The sequence below is a fragment of the Ovis canadensis genome, chromosome 14 (assembly GCF_042477335.2).
Source record: "Ovis canadensis isolate MfBH-ARS-UI-01 breed Bighorn chromosome 14, ARS-UI_OviCan_v2, whole genome shotgun sequence".
Classification (NCBI taxonomy): domain Eukaryota; kingdom Metazoa; phylum Chordata; class Mammalia; order Artiodactyla; family Bovidae; genus Ovis; species Ovis canadensis.
The window spans coordinates 75,395,247-75,417,164 of NC_091258.1; the positions used below are offsets into that span (position 1 = coordinate 75,395,247).

Sequence of the window (21,918 nt, forward strand, 5' to 3'; positions counted from 1 at the left end):
TGTGATGAGACAAAGAACCAAGGAACATACATTCGCATGACAGTGATACATGTACCTGTGGGGCTTCCCTGGTGGCTCAGATGGTAAAAAATCCACCTGCAATGCAGCAGAGATGCATTCAACCCTTTGATTGGTCAGGAAGATCCCCTGGAGAAGTGACTGACTTACCCATTCCAGCATTCTTGCCTGGAAAATCCCATGGACAGAGGAGACTGTCATTCCGTCCATGGGGTCACAAAGAGTTGGACATGACTGAAGCGACTTAGCACGCATGCACATACACATTGACTCACAGCAAACAAACCTAAATTAAACTAATTCATAAACAATATAAAATGGAATGATATATAAAAAGAGAACACATACAAAAATACTTCATGGCTTTCTTTATTGAAAACAATGCTTGTATCACAACTGAAGGAAACCAGGTATATCATCCTAAAATACACCTGACATAGAATTTATTTTGAGCTGAAGGCAATTAAGCAGCAAACACAAAAAGGCAGGAAATCAATTCTCCTTTTGATGAAGATACTCTAACCAGCCTACAGATGGCGCCAGAGGAATTTGCAAATAAACCTCATTAAATGAAGATAAGGATTTTTTTAGTCACTCAGTCATGTCTGACTCTTTTGCAACCCCATGTACTGGAGTCCCCCTGGCTCCCTTGTCCATGGGATTCCCCAAGCCAGAACACTGGACTGGGTTGCCATTTCCTTCTCCGGGGGATCTTCCTGACCCAGGGATCAAACCCATGTCTCTTACATCTCCTATGTTGGCAGGTGGGTTCTTCACCACTGGGTTCTAGCACCACCTGGGAAGCCCTTAAGGTATACATAATCCAAGGACAAAACGGCTTTAATGGAGCTGTAACCACAACACTGAGATATGCCACACATAAGCCCTACTTCAGCTGGGTTCAGGATCCTCTTTTGGCCTTCACAGGACATGCCACTGGACTCTAACCACCCAGCCATCCTGTGCCACAGTTCTCCCACTGGCTTTAGCTCTCACCCCAGGTCTCCCAAGCTGTATTCATCCACAGCATTCGAGTCCTCCAGCTCTCAAAGGCTCCCTCTCCAGGACTTTTTCTCCAGTCTCCCAGACCTGTCTGAGCTCTGGCTGCTGTGAGCCCCACTCCAAGCTTATCAAACACTCCTATGGGCTCTAGTCCTCCCCTGCCCAGACTCTCAGATTCCCCACCACTCGGGGACTTGGGCTCAAGTCCTTTCCCCAAGTCAACCCCCATCTTCACTTAGGAGTGACCCTCTTAAGACGGCCGACAAAGGTCCATGTGGTCAAAGTTATGGTTTTTCCAATAGTCATGTACGGATGTGAGTAGGACAATAAACGCTGAGCACCAAAGAATTGATGCTTTTGAACTGCGGTGTTGGAGACTTGAGAGTCCCTAGAATGGCAAGGAGATCAAACCAGTCTATCCTAGAGGAAATCAGTCCTGAATATTCATTGGAGGGACTGATACTTAAGCTGAAGCTCCAATACTTTGGCCACTTGATGAAAAGAGCTGACTCACTGGAAAAGACCCTGATGCTGGGAAAGATTGAAGGAGGGAGAAGGGGACGACAAAGGATGAGATGGTTACATGGCACCACCGACTCAACGGACATGAGTTTGAACAAGCTCCAGGAGACGGTGAAGGACAGGGAAGCCTAGTGTGCTGCAGTCCAAGGGGCTGCAGAGTCAAACACAACTGAGTGACTGAATGATAACTCCTAAGACAGCTCAGGTCCCTTCTGAGTCTACCTGCTCCTTCCATACTCAGGACTTGACCCTGGGCCCCAGCCCCTCCCCCAGGGAAAATCCACTTGCATCCCTGGAGCACTGGCCTCCCCAACCCCCCCTAACCCCCTGCTTTGGGACCTCCAGAACCTGGAGAGGTCCAGTGTGCTGGTTCTGTTCCTTCAACAGGCCATGTGTGAACATTCAGCAAAGACACTGGCCCATATGCAATTTCAGTGTCAGCCATTCTGGTGTTTAGTGACTCCCAGGGCAACCTGACTTTCATATCCCTGGAATGATGACATTTAACTCATCTCCACTTACTTGACATTTGATGATCTTACATGATTACCTAGGTCTCCTTTCACCTTGTATTTATTATTTTTATTGGCCGCACTGAGCAGCTTGTGGGATCTCAGTCCAACCAGGGGCTGAACCAACGCCCTCGGCAGTGAAAGTGTGGAGTCCTAACCACTGGACTGCCAGGGAAGCCCCTCCCTTCACCTTTCAATTGACTGCTGTTTTATTATTGACTTGAAGAATTCTTTTTATCCTTTGTGAATCCTTCATCACATTTAAGTAAATGTCTTCTTCCAGTCTGCTTCTTGCTTTTTCATCACCTTCATGATGTCACTCGATGACCGGAACTTTGAACTTTCGATAAATTCCAACTTAATAACTTTTCATTTTCCGTTGAGAGTTTTCTGTGTACTAAGAAATGTTGCCCGCCCCACAGTTATGGCAATCTCCTCTATTTTCTTCTTCTTTTTCTTGGGGTGCACCATGTGGCTTGTGGGATCTTAGTTCCCTGACCAGGGACTGAACCTGCATCCTCCACAGTGGAAGCACAGAGTCCTAACCACTGGACCACTAGGGAAGTCCCTATATTTTCTTACAGAACTCTGATAGACTTTTCTCAACTCACTGCTCCTACAGGATGTCTTCCTGTAATAACTAATAGCAATGCTAATGCTAATGAGAACAACAACAGCAGCTAATATTTATTGAGCTTACACAATATTCCAGATACATGTTCAGGGAGTTCACATGTACCAAACTCATCTAATCACCACTTCACGAATAAAGCACAGTGGGTAAGAGCTCCTTTTTCCAGTGTCTCTCAGGCAGTGAGAGGTAGGAGGGTGGTGGTAACAGGCTGGGTTAAGTGCCACAAGAAAAGCTCTCCCACAAACTCACTAGCAGAGTTTCACCTTAGAACACATCTGAAATACGACAGAGATGAAGCGGTACTGGAAGGTTTCTATGCTCTCCTTGAAACTAACCTAATCCAGGAGATAACCGCTGACAGCTGAGTATGCTGTGATCAATAAGAAAAAGCGATTCTCCAAATTCACCGCTCACATGACTTCTGATAGTCTATAAGCAGAAGGGCGACCAGTGAAGGCTTCCTTGCATTCACTCTCAACACAAATTTTCCTCATGTTGTGGAAGAAATGAATGTTGAAGGGAGGCCTTTGTACACGAAAGGCTTTTCAACGGCGGGAATCCTCTCATGGTCTCGAAGGTGGTTTCCGTGGTTACATGTGGCCTTTCCACATTCCTTACATTCAGAGGGCTTCTCACCAGTGTGGGTTTTCTGATGCTGTGTCAGCTGGTGGCCGTGACTGAAGGCCTTCCCACACTCCTGACACCCATAGGGCTTAAACCCCGTGTGAATGCGCTCATGCTTGACAAGGCTCGAGCCGTAGATAAAGGCCTTTCCACACTCCTTGCATTTGTAAGGCGTTTCGCCAGTGTGGATCCTCTCGTGCTGAGTGAGGTGGTAGCCGCAGTTAAAGGCCTTTCCGCATTCTGTACATTTATACGGCTTCTCCCCCGTGTGAATTCTCTCGTGCTTCACGAGACTCGAACCCCAACGGAAGGCCTTCCCGCACTCCTTACACTCATGAGGCTTCTCCCCCGTGTGGATTTTCTGATGCTGGGTGAGATAGTTGACACGGGTGAAGGCCTTGCCACACTCCTGGCACTCATAGGGCTTCTCCCCCGTGTGGATTCTCTTATGTTGCACGAGGCTCGAGCCACAGATGAAGGCTTTCCCGCAGTCCTTACACTCGAAGGGCTTCTCGCCACTGTGAATTCGCTTGTGCTGAATAAGTTTGTACACCCGGCTGAAGGTCTTGCCACAGTCTTTGCACTCATAGTCCTTCTCACCGGTGTGGAATCTCTGATGCTGGGTGAGCTCGTCACCGCGCCGGAAGGCCTTCCCGCAGTCCTTACACTCGTAGGGCTTCTCTCCTGTGTGGATTCGCCTATGGATCACGAGGCTCGAGCCCCATCGGAAGGCCTTCCCGCAGTCTTTACATTCATAAGGTTTCTCGCCAGTGTGGATTTTCTGATGCTGAGTAAGCTGATTGCCCCAACGGAAGGCCTTTTTACATTCTTTACATTGATAAGGCTTCTCACCTGTATGAATCTTCTGATGCTGAGTAAGCTGATAGCCTCGGCTAAAGGCCTTCCCACATTCCTTACATTCATAGGAATTTTCCCTGTTAGGGAGTCTCTGCTGTGGCCGAACAGGGTTGCTTTCTCTAAAAGCAGGGGTATCCCCACAGCTGATTGTCCTTTGACTGGCACGTCCCTCTTGAGGGGCCCGTGATCTGTCCAGCTCACCTTCACATGTCCAGCCAAGGCCACGGGATTTACTTTTTCTATTTGAGGTCCGTTTGGAAAAATTCATCCCATAAGTGTTCTTTTGTGAAGGTAAACTTTTGGTCTCGTATGGTGATTCCAAATCTGGAAAACACACACACACACACAAACAAAAAAATCCAACATATTTTGTTATTTTTTAAGGAAACAAAACCAAAATTAATCACAAACCAAAACCTTCTCTAACAGAAATAAAACTTCTCCAGTGGGAAAAATATGAATCACCGAGAGCTCTTATTAAGATGCAGATTCCATGTCTAGCATCACAATACTTAATGAGGAAGCGCTGGAGACATTCCTGCTAAAATCAAACCCAAAAGGCACTATTATGAATAGCTCTACTATTTCCTATCAGCTATAAAAATTAAGCAAAAAAAAAAAAAAAAACCCCAAAAACAAAAAACCCTGGAGGGACAAATCTCAAAAATGAAGATGAAAAAGATCACAATTTGTAGACGTGATAGCAAGCCTGGAAAACCAAGAAAATCAAATATACTATGACTGTAAAAAACAAAAAGATATAGTTGGATGGTACACACACACATGTACTACCATTAAAAGTAATTCCTGATACAAAGATTCAACATTCAAAAGATGTGTAGAACTAAATTTAATAATAAAACTGTGAAACACTTATGAGGCAATGCTTAGAATAATCTGAGCATCGATAAAGATGCTAACTCAAGGGACTACGAAACATCAAACATTTAAATTCATGAGTTTATAAAGACACTAGAAAAATGTTAAATGGCCAACTTAGAGCAGGCCAGGACACCAACCCTTTGTTATTAAAAGCTATTACTTTTTTTTCCTTAAAAGAACAAAGATTTAGCTTTCAACGTGAGCAGTTCCACTACACCACCAATAAGCAGGTGGATCAAGGTTTCTCTTTAAAGAATTATTACAGTGAACAAATGAAGAGGCAATGATAGAATATCATTTTGAACCCCAATGAAATACTGAATCTTGGTACTGAGTGTCAGCAACTGCTAATGACACAAAAAGAGACACAAGCAGATGTTGCTTCATGATGGAAGAATAGAGCACCCAAGAAGCAGTATCACCGAAAAAAAAAAAATTATATATATATATACACACATATATATAAAGAAAATAAAGAAAGCACATGAAGCTAGGAAAATAACCACATTTCAGAAACTACCAATGGCACAGGGTCCTGTTTCCTATGCCCTTGTCTTTCAACAGGGGTGAAACATGAGAAGGAAAATCGACTGGGAGGGAAACAGGGAAGATCAAGTTCAAGGTGGTAACTTCTTCCTCAGAGGCCCTGGGCCTGAGATCTTTGTGGAGACCCCCCCAAACACCTCAAGGGGGGCAACTGCTCCCTGCCCGAGGTCTGCTCTGCACTGTTTTGGTATCTTTTCCCCTCACCCATCAAACCTCTCTCCCTTGCTTCCATAAGAGCACTGTCTGGCACAGAAATGAGACGTCTTGCTTTCAAAAGAAGAGAAACTTCACAAGAGGCAGAACTTGGGAAAAAACTTGTTGGCTCAAGATTTCTTTGATTGCATTTCAGTCAAATGTGTCACAATCTAAATGTCAAAATGATAAAAGACTTCAGGAAACAGAAAGGATTGGAGGACAAAGAGGAAACCAGATGGGTAGATAAAGGGTCTTATTTTAAGCTTATAGAGGCAAGTAGAACATGATGGCTGAATGTATGGATTTGGGGGCCAGAAACCTTAGGTTCCATTTTTGCTTCTGCCTTCTTGACTGACCAAGTCACCCTGTGCCCCAGCATACTGATCTATAGTAATATAATAACTGCTCCTATCGATAAACTAGTGAGAATGGGATGAAATATATTAATATACACACACACCATGCTCAGGATGCTTCCTGGTATATAGTAAGCACAATATTAGCCATGCATATTATGGCTGTTATTTCGTTAATAGAAAAATATTAAATTTCCTTATAAACAAGATGATATCATCTGGTGTTTAACTCAGAATTCACAGATTATAACTTTCAACCTCACTTCAGGTCCAGTGTGTAGGGAGTGGAATATGCTTAGTGTGGTTTTACATGGATTCTGTTTGTTCAGTTTGCATCTACACAGAGGCTGGTATGCTAGAGAAACTCATGTCATGTGTCAGGCCGTCTTCCCTAAAGGTGGGTCCCCACAGTACCACCAACAGCAATCTGGGTGTAAACATGGGCTCATAGCATGAAGCTTGGTTTCTCCAAAGGTGGTCATGAAATAAACAAATACATTCATTTTCATAAGTTAAATAACCCTAATCAACCCTTTGGTCATTAAGGAAGAGAAATAATTACATGAGGGCCAGACAGCGGTAGGAAGATGGCTGATGGGTGAGGAGGTAGAGGTGTACACGTGATGCCCATTTCCGACTGGACAAAGCTCAAAATGTCCCTTGGGAGCAGGAAGAAAGAAATTCAATGAGGCTCTTGAAAGGTGGTCCTGAAGCTCACCATGGAGGGAGCTGATGGTGCGGGCACAGAGTCCAGGTTGTCCAAGGCAGGGAACTTACCAAGTGAGACCAGGTTACTGTAGTTCTCCAGCATCACATCCCAGTACAAGTCCCTCTGCCTGGAGTCCAGACATGCCCACTCCTCCTGAGAGAAGTCGATGGCCACATCCGAGAAGGTCACCAAACCCTCGCGTCCCTGATGGAGCAGAAGGACATAACTTCAAGATGAAGGAGGGGGAGGGAGGCCCCTACTCTGTGCAGGGGTGGACACAGTGAGCAGATTAAAGGCCTGGGACCTGGGTCGGGGCCAGGGAAGTCACCGCTGCGACTCACGCTTAGCCCCTCCTGCTGCAAGGAAGACAATCGACACCCTGGGGTACTCTAACCATGCCATTCTGCCAGGAAATAGCTAAAACAAGCCCAGGTTTCTCTTGTTCACAAGTACTGAGCCTGCTACATGCCTGTCTCATAAATTCTCAGCAAGCGTGCATTCCTACAGTATTTCTGTTCTGTTTAAGGAGAAACAAACAAACAAAAAAAAGCCAGGGGTTTGCTTCCTGAATATAAAATCTTTTATCTTAGAAAATCAGGCTTGCAGGTTTGAATGTTTTCAGGCTTCAGGCTCATCATTTTGACAGGTTATCTTTTATGCGGTCGGCCTTTGTGATGACAAAAGCAGTTTTTGTTTTTGACTCCATCATATTGAGAGGGTAACAGGTAGGAAGGCCAAGGGTCTCCAAATGAGGAAACAGGCTGTAACTCTTTAATCTCTCCCTGAAGTGGCAGGAAGAAACAAACTACAAGTGTCGATTTTTTTCCTTGCCTATACAAAATTAAAAGGAGGTTTCGCTTAAAATTCTGTGTTGCCATGGCAACACTTGGTTCCACCTGAACCCAACTTTTCTCAAACCTTGAGCTAACCAATGCGCTTCTCTTATGGAAATGCTTTTCTTAAGCTATGTTAATGAAATCATGTATTTGCTTTGGAATTTGCCTTTCTTCAAAATGGTTCCACCTAAGACTAACTTTTTCCCTTTTCTCAAACCTTGGCTGATAACAGCTCAACAAACCAGTATTCGTATCAATTGTTTTATGGCTGGGGGATGACACACCTGTTCTATCCTATCTCAAAAATGCATATTGTGGGAAAGGGGGCTGGTCAAACTCCCTCAGCCTTGAGGTGTCTCTCTTATCTGATTAATAGCTTTCTAACAAACAAAAAACAGCTTGCTAAAATCTAATAAGGGGGGCACTCTCCACCCCTCTTCTGATGTTTATGTCAGAAGCTTCTCTCTTAATAAAACTCTACTACACAAAAGTTCTTGAGTCATCAAGCCTGGTCCCTGATCCTGAAGCTAAATCTTCTTCACAGATCACAAATCTGACACTGTTCACTGTAAGCTGTCAATATGAATGGATTAGACTGAATTATTAGTCACACATTTAGGTTGAGTCAGATGTCTTAAGTTCCCTGATTCCAGGAGTATATGATCATCTATTACTTTGACCTGAAATGACCTTCTCATCTGTTAATTATCCACTAACCCTGCCTTTTCTTTTTTCCTGATTTAGAGGAAATAAGTATCAAACGATTTGGAAACACAGAGACAGGTCTGTTTAAAACAAAATTCAGGGACTTCCCTGATGGTCCAGTAGTTAAGAATCTGCCTGCCAATGCAAAAGACACAGGTTTGATTCCTGGTCCAGGAAGATCCCACATGCCTCAGGGCAACTAGGCCCATGTGCTATAACTACTGAGCATGCCCACCCTAGAGCTCATGTTCCAAAACAAGAGAAACCTCCACAATGAAAACCCTGGGCACAGCAACTAGAGAGTAGCCCTCTAGTTACTGCAACAAGAGAAAGCCCATGTGCAGCAACGAAGACTCAGGGCAGCCAAAAATAAACAAAATTAAAACAAACAAACAAAATTCATCTCCTGGGTCCCCTGACAGGAACATGATCTCTGAGCCAGGGCTTCATCACACTCCAATTCTTCATAAAGCATGAGCCTGGGAAGATCAGTGGAGGTGAGAGAGGACTCTCATGTGGTCATATGGGACCAACATCTAGAACTCATCAAATCGTGGACCTGACTCAAATATTTCTCCCGAGGTAGTTTCTGCTTCCACTGTTGCAATTACTCTTGACAAAAAAAGTGAGCAGAGGAGGGTTCCGTGAAAAACTTTAGCCACAGAGGTGAGCACAGGGCTACATGGCATCATTATTTGCTGCAGCAGGAAGAGCAGGGGAGCAGGTCTTCAGTGGAACTCACTTGGGCAGGAGGCTTCACAGTATTTCACAGAAGTATGCACAGGACCCAGACATCACAGCTCAAGATGGAAAGAGAAACACACTCACGTGGGCCATAATTCTAGAATTCAAGGACTGATCAGTGCTCCTGGGGTCTCTTTTACTGAAGACACAAAATCCAGAGATGCCAGATCTACAAGAGGAAAACAAGGCTTGAAAATAAGTGCACCCTGGTCCCCAAATGACTTAGTACAGCCTTCTCACTCCTCTACCTTCGCTGCCAAAGAACCCCATCTTCTTCCCCTACAGCTCCCCCACAAAAACACACCTGGAGAAGATTAAAAGGATTCTGGAAAAATCAAGTTCTCCTTGACACTCCAGGAAACCCAGCTGCATAGATGTGGCAGAGGAGCGCTTATTTTATGTCTTGAAATTAGATCTGACACTGGAGTGGGAGGATTCCTGGCCAGCTCCCTGGTGGGGGATATGGCTGAAAATCCGGCCTTGACCAAAGAAAGGTGCAGCCTTTGCCCTCAGCCTCTGAGAGGTAATGGACATTGCATATAACAGGGATGTCTTTGCTTTGGGTAGGGGCAAGTCACACCACACCTTAGGGTGGGTACTGGCCACACCAGGAAGACCACTCAGGTGATGGGTGGGGATGGGGAGACCATGGGTCATGGGCTATGAGTTGACTTGGGGACTGAGATCAACATCTGGACAACAAATCAATCACCTACATCCACAGGACCAATCAATTATGTCCACGTGATGAAGCCGCAGTGAAAACTCCAGACACTGAAGCTCAGGCGTGCTTCCCTGGCTGGCAGTACTCTGAGCATACTGTCACTCGCTGATGTTGGCACAATAGCTGGCGTCCTGACTTCACCGGGAGAAGGCTCCGGAAGCCCCAGCGTGGGAACTTGCTGGGCCTTACCCTGTGCACCTGCCTCCTCGGCGGCTGTTAGTCTGCATCCTGCCCTGTCAGTCACAGGAACCGGGACTAGTGCGGCATTCGGTGAGTTCCAGGAGTCCCTTCTAGCCCTGAGTTATGAAGCCTCAGGGTGGTTTAGGGAAGCTCCTGACCCTGCCTTCGCTGTGACGGCAGAGCGGAGCTCTGTGTGGAGGCCAGGCCCTCAAGCTTCGCTGAAGGTGGCTAGGGGACTCTGGGCAGAGGGCCCGCTACGGCCATTCACACCGGCCCAGGTGGCAGGGGCTGCGCCATGCCAGCTCGGGCTCTTCCAGCCACCAAGACTTGGCAGGCGGGCAAGGCGGAGAGAGAACTGCCCAGACAGGGTCTGGCATTCTGAATTCAGCAAAGCTGGCTGCATAAATACAGGTAGAGTATCAGAGTGAAAATGTACTAGAGGGCTATTCAATGCCAAGTCAGAAGAAATACTTGAAGACATGAAACATTTTTCAGGTATATTGTCAGTAGGAAAATCAGGCTATTGAAACAATGTTTCTCAATATGCATATATACATATTTATATACAATATACACCATGATCAAGATATTTGTACCTATATAAACACACATACATGTTGAGACAGAGTCTCAAAAGATAAAGATCCACTCTCTTTCTCAAAGGAGACCTCTTGAACTTGCAGAAATATCTCTGAATAACTTATTTTGGGGATTTTTTTTTTTTAATCTGAATGACATCTCATTTCTTTTTACTTCCTAATACCTAAACCAACTCTGTGATGTCTACATCTTCCCATATATGTTGGAGGACTGACTGGGAAAAAATGGCTAAAATGCCAAGATGCCCCACAGATACTGATAGGTACCTTGATGTTGCTTAGTCTTAAAGGGAGGGTGAGCTCTGATTTTGAACCTGTCCTTCAGCCAGTGTCCTGAAGATAAACACTAAATCACCTAACCCTGCTAGCATTTTCGTTGCATGCAACGCTATTAGAAGAAAATATGTAAGGTATAAAACACAGAAAATAAATTCATTTATTGACATAGAATCCATCATTTGGAAGTACTTTGGTCATGATCTGACATCATGAGAATGAAGCCCTCTTCCTAGCAGCTCTCAGCGTACATCACCCAGAATTCTCCAAACCCATAAATCCATAAGCTCATGAGGAAAACCTCTGATTCCAACAGAGTGGCAGCCTACAAAATACCTGACCAGTTCCTCTTAAAACCACCAACGTTGTCAGAAGCAAGGGAAGTGTGGGAAATCAACACAGCCTAGAGGAGCTTAAGGAGACATGACATTACATGAAAATGTAATGTGGTATTCTGGATGGGATCCCAGGATCCCACAGATGAAAACTACTGTGTAAAAACTAGGGAAACCTGTGGGACTTCCCTGGTGGTCCAGCGGTTAAGATGTTGGCAGTTCCACTGCACGGGGTGAGGGTTTGATCCCTGGTGGGGGAACTAATACCCTACATGCCTCACAGCCAGATAATAACCAAAAAAATAAATAAATAAACATAGTCAAAACTGTTTTTAAAAAAGTACTAAGGAAATCTGAATAAAGCACGGATTTCAGTTAACAGTAAGGTTCCAGAATCGGCTCATTAATTCTAATATCCTATACTAATATGAGTTGTAAATAATAGGAGAAACTGGGTGCAGGGTACCTGGGAATTCTGTGTACTATCTTTGCAATTTTTCTGTAAAACTAAAACTGTTCTAACTGAAAAAATAAATAAATAAAACGGTTCTAAAAATACAATCTATTAAAAAGAACAATTTGCAACCATATGTGGCCCACAAAGCACAAAATATTTAATATGTGACCCTTTAGAGAAAAAGTTTGCCAAACCCTGCTTGAGATCCAGAACCCACACGCAGTATCAAACCATACTGCCTCTCACCATTAGTAAAAAGATGTAACTGAAACTGTCAGACCTCAAATAAGACCTGGCTGATACAACAAATTTCTATTTACTGATTACTAGAGGAAAAAAAAAAACCTTGCCTTCAGTGACAAAGACCTTTGCTCAAACCCCATTCTTAAAAACCTCACAAAGCTGAACACTTTGTCATTAACTGACTAAAACAATCAAACCCTTCTCCTTTCTTACTGTGTTCTGAAAGTCAGTCCTGTGCAAAAGACCAAAGATATGTAGCCTTTGAGTCCACCTAAAAATTAATGTCATAATGATATTATATTACCATATCACATGCTAAAACTGCTAACATTAACCTCCCAGTAGTATCCCTTGATTCTATTGGATTCTTAGAAGGACACATGGGAAGATGTGAACAATTTACCTACTGAATATGTGAGTACTCATGGGAGAGCGCTAGTCAACGGGGAAGACACCTGCACAATTGCTTGGAAAGCAATTACTGAGTTAATACCGAGGACATTTCAGGTCAAGGAAGGCAAATATTCTTAAGTGCTACAGATTCAGGTCATTTACTGAACAAAAAGTTCACCTGGAACTTGATGTGAAGATCTGTGATAATCTGTCTTCTTCTTCAGAATGCTTTTTCTGGAGGGCAGCTGGCCTTGAGGAAAGAAAGGACAGAATGAGACACTGGGGCCTTTCCGGAGCACAGACTACATCAGGAAATACCCTCCCATTTCCAGTCTCAAAATGAAGTAATCGCTTTCCTCAAAGACTAAATTGGCAAACCAAAAACTACACTCCCTGATACATAACTACTTTTTTGTTGCCTGCCTAAGTTCAGCTATTTCACACCAGTATTTTTGAACCAAACCCTTTCAGGGAAAGCTGTGTCAGTCTTGAAAAATCAAAGCTACATAGTTAAAGGCCATAAAGAGATGTTTTCATTCTTCCTAAAGAGAAGAGACTTTAAGTAGTGAGCGTCACACAGAAAAATCTAATTAAAGAGCTAAAAATAATTTTAAGGAAAGCATGGGCCCAACCCTGGGTAAGAGCATAAGTCTTTAAAAAGCTAAAAAAAAAAAAAAAGAGAGAGAGAGAGAGAAAATACCCTCCAAGACCACACCTAAGATGTGGTACATATGTACGATGGAATATTACTCAGTCATAAAAAGGAATGAAACTGGATCATTTGTAGAGACGTGGATGGACCTACAGTCTCTCAGAGTGTCATTTGTAGAGACGTGGATAGACCTACAGTCTCTCAGAGTGAAGTTAGAAAAACAAATATCATGTATTAACGCATATGTGTGGAATCTAGAAAAATGGTACAGATGAACCTAGTTCCAGGGCAGGAATGGGGACACGGATCTACAGAATGGACATGTGGACACAGGGCTGGGGCAGGGAGAGGTGGGTGGGATGAACTGGGAGATTAGGACTGACATATACACACTACCAAGTGTAAAACAACCAGTGGGGAGCTGCTATATAGCAAGCAGCTCAGCCTGGTGCTCTGTGATGACCTAGAGGGGTGGGATTGGTGGGGGGGGGGGTGCTGGGAGGCAGGTCCAAGAGGAAGGGGGTATAAATATACTTACAGCTGATCCACTTGTTGTACAGCAGAAATTAACACAACATTGTGAAGCAATTATACTCAAAAAAAGCACCAAAAACAAGAAGGGTGCACCCAGATGTATTTCAGAGATTCCAGGAAGCTAGGCTCTACTAACTGGGGGTACCCCGCCCGCCCCCACCCCACCCCCACCCAGCACCTCCCAGGTCAGGGACCTCTCCCTTCCAAAATAGAATCTTTTCCCCCCAAGACCCTTCCATCTTGTCACTCAGTGGCCTGGACTTTGGAAGGACGGCACCTCTGGCTCTAAAGTCGCCATCTCATGACGACACCTGTGTCAATTCCTGTCATTTTCATTACAAGGTTCGGGCTCCCACGTCTCTTGGAGGCCGCTGTGTCCCCGCAAGTACTGCACGGTAGGAGGGCGGAGGGACCAGCGGAGACACCGGAGCTACAGGTGATACCGTCACACACCCCCTCCCCGTGCTCACTCAATCCGTGCCCACACACCCGGGGGCCAGCCTGCACCTGTCACAGCTGAACAAACTCACACACCGCGGCTGCGACACACCGCCTGACGCCCCCGCCAGAGACAAGGCGCCCGGCTCCGCCAACCCCACAGACACGTCAACCCCACAGCCCCGCCGTCCGCGCCAGAGCCCACGCGCGTGGAACTCACGCGGAGCGGAGGCGTCCGAGCCCGAGGCTCACACGCACCAGGGATGGGTGGGCGGGCACAGCCGCGGGGATGAGGTCGGGTCGCCTCGCCGCTTCACACACTCACGCGCCAAGTGCGTCACAACCGCAGGGACCCGGCCCGTGTCCCTCACCGACACCCACGCGCACCTCAGTCTGTAGACAAGGCCGAGCCCCATCACACACACACACACACACACACACACACACATACCCACACTTATACACACACACACACGCACACGCTCGCACTCCCTCCGCAGCGGCTCCCGAAGCCACAGGCCGACGCTCCGTTTCGGGCCTCTTGACCTTTTTCCTCACCGCCACCGCCCGCCGCTTTCCACTTCAGGTTTCCTCCCGGGATGCTAATTACTCACGGCTCTGGGCCCAACAACTAACAGGGTGTCGGGAGGGAGCGAGCGCAGCGGTGCAGGTTAACTCCAGACAGCGTCGCCAGGAAACCAGAGCGTGGAAAAAAAAAAAAAAACGCGCAGAAAGCGCATCTCCCAGCATGCAACTCCCGGCGAGGCTAATAGGCTCGTGCCCCCAGAGCCCTCTGGGAAACGTAGTCCATAAAACGGGGAATTTGCGGAGCTGAAAGCTCATGGGCTCTTTTTCCCAGCATGCAACTCCGCACCGGCCCGACTAGAGCTGTGTCTCAGAGCCTTCTGGGAAGTGTAGTTCTCATCTCGGGTAATACACAGGGTTCCTCAGAAGGCATCCCTCCCTGCGTATAAAGGAGCTGTGGCCCCCAGACTTGCGACGGAGTGTATTGCAGAGTAGCAGAGTTTGTAAATGCTGGGAATCCTGCGAGCCGTTCAGATTTCTTTTATTACTCATTTTAGTATTAGTATCATTACTGCTACTACTTAAAAAAAGAAAAAATCCTTTTTATTTTATACTGGAGTATAAATGCAACCCACACCAGTATTGTTTGCCTGGAAAAATCTAAGGAGAGAGGAGCCTGGTGAGCTGCAGTCTATGAGGATGCAAAGAGTCAGACAGGGCTGAGCACAAATTACACTTATAGCTGATTAATAATGTGGTGATAGTTTCAGGTAGACAGCAAAGGAACTCAGCCATGCATATATATGTATCCATTCTCCCCCAAATTCCCCTCCCATCCAGGCTGCCACGTGACTTTGAGCAGAGTTCCCTGTGTTATACAGTAGGACCTTGTTGGTTATTCATCTTAAATATAGCACTGTACATGTCCATCCCAAACTTCCTAACTATCCCTTTCCTCCTCCTTCTAACGGGGAAAAAAAGCTTTATTAAGTTCTTACATATACATGCAACTTCTTACATGTACATTTTGGACTTCCCAGATGGCGCTAATAGTAAAGAACTCCCCCTGCAAATGCAGGAGATATAAGAGACCAGGGTTTGATCCCTGGGTCAGGAAGATCATCTGGAGTAGAGCATGGCAACCCACTCCAGTATTCTTGCCTGGAGAATCCCATGGACAGAGGAGCCAGGTGGGCTACAGTCCATCAGGTCACACAGAGACAGACAGAGCTGAAGCGACTTAGCATGCACGCATGTACGTGAGAGCTTTCAGAAAAGAATGAAGACCTGAAGAATTGACCAGAGCAGTAAGCTTTTATACCTTTGAGACAAAGAAAGGATAAATTTGTTAAGTATTGACAGTGCAATGGGCAAGTGAGAGTTCGGTTAGGGCTTGGTAATCAACCAGTCCATTCTGAAGGAGATCGGCGCTGGGATTTCTTTGCAAGGAATGATGCTAAAGCTGAAACTCCAGTACTTTGGCCACCTCATGCGAAGAGTTGACTCATTGGAAAAGACTCTGATGTGGGGAGGGATTGGGGGCAGGAGGAGAAGGGGACGACAGAGGATGAGATGGCTGGATGGCATCACTGACTCGATGGACATGAGTCTGAGTGAACTCCGGGAGATGGTGATGGACAGGGAGGCCTGGCATGCTGCGATTCATGGGGTCGAAAATAGTCCAACACAACTGAGCAGCTGAACTGAACTGAACTGAATCCTTGTCTTTAGACTTCCCTGGTGGGTCAGTGGTAAACAACCCACTGCCTGCCAATGCAGGAGACACAGGAGACTCAGGTTTGATCCCTGGAAGCACCGAAGATGCTGGGGTTAAATAAACATGGCTGCTTTTACGGGCAGATAGAGGGAAGCTTCTCATCCCCATCACTCTCTAGATGGTGGTAGCTACAAAGAGAAATAGGCAACAGAGATCTCGGGGTGAAGAGTCAAAGGAAAATGAAATGTCCCTGGGACCTAGACAACCCTTCGTGGTAGCCCTTCATAACTACCTTTTGAATTCTTTCCAACACTTGGAAATTGTAATATTGCTAGAGCATCTGATATTTTCAGGTGTTTAAATCCCTCAGTTCAGTTCAGTCGCTTAGTCATGTCCGACTCTTTGTGACCCCATGAATTGCAGCACGCCAGGCCTCCCTATCCATCACAAACTCCCAGAGTTCACTCAGACTCAAGTCCATCTAGTCAGTGATGCCATCCAGCCATCTCATCCTCTGTCATCCCCTTCTCCTCCTGCCCCCAATCCTTCCCCACATCAGAGTCTTTTCCAATGAGTCAAGTCTTCGCATGAGGTGGCCAAAGTACTGGAGTTACAGCTTTAGCACCATTCCTTCCAAAGAACACCCAGGACTGATTTCCTTTAGAATGGACTGGTTGGATGTCCTTGCAGTCCAAGGGACTTTCAAGAGTCTTCTCCAACACCACAGTTCAAAAGCATCAATTCTTCAGCGCTCAGCCTTCTTCACAGTCCAACTCTCACATCCATACATGACCACTGGAAAAACCATAGCCTTCACTAGACGGCCTTTGTTGGCAAAGTAATGTTCTGCTTTTCAACATGCTATCTAGGTTGGTCATAACTTTCCTTCCAAGGAGTAAGCATCTTTTAATTGCATGGCTGCAGTCACCATCTGCAGTGCTTTTGGAGCCCCCAAAAATAAAGTCTGACACTGTTTCCACTGTTTCCCCATCTATTTCCCATGAAGTGATAGGATCGGATGCCATGATCTTCGTTTTCTGAATGTTGAGCTTTAAGCCAACTTTTTCACTCTCTTCTTTCACTTTCATCAAGAGGCTTTTTAGTTCCTCTTCACTTTCTGCCATAAGGGTGGTGTCATCTGCATATCTGAGGTTATTGCTATTTCTCCAGGCAATCTTGATTCCAGCTTGTGCTTCTTCCAGCCCAGCATTTCTCATGATGTCCTCTGCATATCAGTTAAATAAGCAGGGTGACAATATACAGCCTTGACATATTCCTTTTCCTATTTGGAACCAGTCTGTTGTTCCATGTCCAGTTCTAACTGTTGCTTCCTGACCTGCATACAGGTTTCTCAAGAGGCAGGTCAGGTGGTCTGGTATTCCCATCTCTTTCAGAATTTTTCACAGTTGATTGTGATCCACGCAAAGGCTTTGGCATAGTCAATAAAGCAGAAATAGATGTTTTTCTGGAACTCTCTTGCTTTTTCCATGATCCAGCGGATGTTGGCAATTTGATCTCTGGTTCCTCTGCCTTTTCTAAAATCAGCTTGCACATCCCTGCTGCTCCTGCTGCTGCTAAGTCACTTTAGTCTTGTCTGACTCTGTGCGACCACATAGACGGCAACCCCCAGGCTCCGCCGTCCCTGATTCTCCAGGCAAGAACACTGGAGCGGGTTGCCATTTCCTTCTCCAATGCATGAAAGTGAAAAGTGAAAGTGAAGTTGCTCAGTCGTGTCCGACTCTTAGTGACCCCATGAACTGCAGCCCACCAGGCTCCCCCGTCCATGGGATTTTCCAGGCAAGAGTATTGGAGTGGGGTGCCATTGCCTTTTCCATAGTGACTGCTTTGTGTGTGTATATATATATATATATATATATATTCAACTTGCTGTTTTTGCAAAGAATTCACACCAGGTGGCGCTAGTGTTAAAGAACCTCCTGCGAACGCAGGAGCCAGAAGAGACACAGGTTGGATCCCTGGGTTGAGATGATCCCCTGGAGAAGGGCATGGCAACCCACTCCAGTATTCTTGCCTGGAGAATCCCATGGACAGACGAGCCTGGAAGGCTACAGTCCATAGGGTGGCAAAAAGTTGAACATGACTGAAGCGACTTAGCACGCACTCACCATCAGGGAAGGAAGTTACTATAAAAAAGCAGACAGAAACTTTTGGACGAATCCAACATCCTGTTATTTTTCTTTGCTGCTTCAGAATTTATAGCAGGAATTGATGTGCCCCATGAAATATTGACTATTTCCCTGTCTTTGTGTTCACCATAAAGAAGGCTGAGCGCCAAGGAATTGATGCTTTCAAACTGTGGTGCTGGAGAAGACTCTTGAGAGTCACTTGGACAGCAAGGAGATCAAGCCAGTCAATCCTAAAGGAAATGAATTGCAAGGACTGATGCTGAAGCCGAAGCTCCAATACTTTGGCCACCTGATGTGAAGAGCCGACACACTGGAAAAGACCCTGATGCTGGGAAAGAGTGAAGGCAGGAGGAGAAGGGGACGACAGAGGATGAGACGGTTGGATGGCCTCACCGACTCAGTGGACATGAGTTTGAGCCCACTCTGGAAGATGGTGAAGGACAGGGGAGCCTAGCGTGCTGCAGTCCATAGGGTGGCAAAGAATCAGACACGACTGAGCGACTAAACAACAAAACAAAACACTGTGTCAGTCAGGCCTGTGGGGTTCCGGGTGGGCTAAATCTGTCCATGACGGGATCAGGTGCTCTTTCCTTACTGAGAAGCAGAAAATCATTGTGAGATTGTTGAGAGCACAAGCACAAAGTCAGAAAGCTAGGGGGAAAAAAAAGTGAAGCTTTTTTGAGTGATCAAAGAAATCAAGAAGCCAAAAAGTTTCAAAAAGAAAAAAACCTCAAGTTGATAAAGTAAACTACAAAAAAAAAAAGTCAGAAAAGCAAACAACCAAAACAAGAAGGCAAAATATAATAGGGATTAGAGTGGGGAAAAGTGAGTTCAGTTCAGTTGCTCAGTCGTGTCCGACTCTTTGCAACCCCATGAATCGCAGCACGCCAGGCCTCCCTGTTCATCCCCAACTCCCAGAGTTCACTCAGACTCACGTCCATCGAGTCTGTGATGCCATCCAGCCATCTCATCCTTGGTCATCCCCTTCTCCTCCTGCCCCCAATCCCTCCCAGCATCAGAGTCTTTTCCAATCAGTCAACTCTTCGCGTGAGGTGGCCAGGGTACTGGAGCTTCAGCTTTAGCATCATTACTTCCAAAGAAATCCCAGGGCTGATCTCCTTCAGAATGGACTGGTTGGATCTCCTTGCAGTCCAAGGGACTCGCAAGAGTCTTCCCCAACACCACAGTTCAAAAGCATCAATTCTTCGGTGCTCAGCCTTCTTCACAGACCAACTCTCACATCCATACATGACCACAGGAAAAACCATAGCCTTGACTAGACAGACCTTAGTTGGCAAAGTAATGTCTCTGCTTTTGAATATGCTATTTAGGTTGGTCATAACTTTCCTTCCAAGGAGTAAGCATCTTTTAATTTCATGGCTGCAATCACCATCTGCAGTGATGTTGGAGCCCCAAAAACAAAGTCTGACACTGTTTCCACTGTTTTCCAGTCTATTTCCCATGAAGTGATGGGACCGGATGCCATGATCTTCGTTTTCTGAATGTTGAGCTTTAAGCCAACTTTTTCACTCTCCTCTTTCACTTTCATCAAGAGACTTTTGAGTTCCTCTTCACTTTCTGCCATAAGGGTGGTGTCATCTGCATATCTGAGGTTATTGATATTTCTCCCAGCAATCTTGATTCCAGCTTGTGCTTCTTCCAGTCCAGCGTTTCTCATGATGTACTCTGCATAGAAGTTAAATAAGCAGGGTGACAATATACAGCCTTGACGTACTCCTTTTCCTATTTGGAACCAGTCTGTTGTTCCATGTCCATTTCTAACTGTTGCTTCCTGGCCTGCATACAGATTTTTCAAGAGGCAGGTCAGGTGGTCTGGTATTCCCATCTCTTCCAGAATTTTCCACAGTTTATTGTGATCCTCACAGTCAAAGGCTATGGCATAGTCAGTAAAGCAGAAATAGATGTTTTTCTGGAACTCTCTTGCTTTCTCCATGTTCCAGCGAATGTTGGCAATTTGATCTCTGGTTCCTCTGCCTTTTCTTAAACCAGCTTGATCATCAGGGAGTTCACGGTTCACGTATTGCTGAAGCCTGGCTTAGAGAATTTTCAGCATTACTTTATTAGCATGTGAGATGAGTGCAATTGTGCAGTAGTTTGAGCATTCTTTGGCATTGTCTTTCTTTGGAATTGGAATGAAAACCGACATTTTCCAGTCCTGTGGCCACTGCTGAGTTTTCCAAATTTGCTGGCATATTGAGTGCAGCATTTTGACAGGAACATCTTTCAGGATTTGAATAGCTCAACTGGAATTCCATCACCTCCACTAGCTTTCTTCATAGTGATGCTTTCTAAGGCCCACTTGACTTCACACTCCAGGATGTCTGGCTCTAGATGAGTGATCACACCATTGTGATTATCCAGGTCATGAAGGTCTTTTTCGTAGTTCTTCTGTGTATTCTTGCCACCTCTTCTTAATATCTTCTGCTTCTGTTAAGTCCAGACAATTTCTGTCCTTTATTGAGCACATCTTTGCATGACATGTTCCCTTGGTATCTCTGATTTTCTTGATAAAATCTCTAGTCTTTCCCATTCTGTCTTTTTCCTCTGTTTCTTTGCATTGATCGCTGAAGAAGGCTTTCTTATCTCTTCTTGCTCTTCTTTGGAGCTCTGCATTCAGATGCTTATATCTTTCCTTTTCTCCTTTGTTTTTCACTTCTCTTCTTTTCACAGCTATTTGTAAGCCCTCCCCAGACAGCCATTTTGCTTTTTTGCATTTCTTTTCCATGGGGATGGTCTTGATCCCTGTCCCCTGTACATTGGAAAAGTGAAGTAGATGGGAATTCCCTGGCAGTCCAGTGGTTAGGACTCTCTTACAGCTGAGGTCTCAGGTTCAATCCCTGGTAGGGGAACAAAGATCCTGCAAGCCAAGTGACATAACAAAAAAAAAAAAGAAGAAGAAGAAGAAGAAATTTTAAAAGTAATATGAGGAATCAATGGAGCTAGAAGTTGTTTCTTTGAAAATGGGAAAATCTTTAGCTAGATTGACCGGGGCAGGGGGAGAAGAATTGATTTTGCAAGAAGTCAAAGATCACTAGAGATGCTTCTAGTCTCATCTAGGTATGTGTGTGGCTAAGGTGAAGCATCACAAAAGCTAAAAAACATGAATACATTGACACTGCAAATAAACAAACCTGAGTTACACCAGACCAGAGTTTGCCAAAGTGTTTCTCTTGAGAGCCAAATAGTCAATATTTTCGGCTGTTCAGGCCACATATGCTCTGGACCACATATTCCTCTGTATTTTTATTAACAACTTTTTGAAAATAAAAACCACTCAGCCTCTGGCCCATACAAAGTCAGGGCCACCGGCAAGATTTGAGCTATGGACCAGAATTTACCTGACTGCTCCCCTGAACCAATAGGTAAGGATGGGGAAGAAAAATTCTAGATCAGCATTATCCAGTGTGGTACATAGTCTTGAGCACTTGAAATATGGCTAGGTGGGAAATAAGCATAAAATGTACACTAAGATTTGAGGACTGTTCAGAAATAAAAAGATAAAATGTCTCATTAGTGATTTTTACATTATATGTT

General features: G+C 45.2%; 1 protein-coding gene across 5 annotated transcripts; it reads right to left on the minus strand.

Annotated features, from left to right (window-relative positions):
* Nucleotides 1–2,713: 2,713 nt before the first annotated feature.
* On the minus strand, nt 2,714–14,759 carry ZNF331 (zinc finger protein 331). 5 transcript variants are annotated; one of them, XM_069551854.1, is made up of 5 exons: nt 14,589–14,759; nt 12,529–12,600; nt 9,228–9,312; nt 6,927–7,062; nt 2,714–4,494 (listed from the first exon to the last, which is right to left on the minus strand). In XM_069551854.1, exons 3-5 carry the CDS (start codon nt 9,234–9,236, stop codon nt 3,179–3,181), a joined length of 1,461 nt encoding a protein of 486 aa, XP_069407955.1. In that variant the 5' UTR covers nt 9,237–9,312; nt 12,529–12,600; nt 14,589–14,759; the 3' UTR covers nt 2,714–3,178. The 5 variants fall into 5 exon arrangements, with proteins under 5 accessions (XP_069407955.1, XP_069407958.1, XP_069407957.1 ...); XM_069551857.1 differs by having other exon boundaries at nt 14,611–14,707; XM_069551856.1 differs by having other exon boundaries at nt 14,533–14,707.
* Between the last annotated feature and the right edge of the window lie 7,159 nt (nt 14,760–21,918).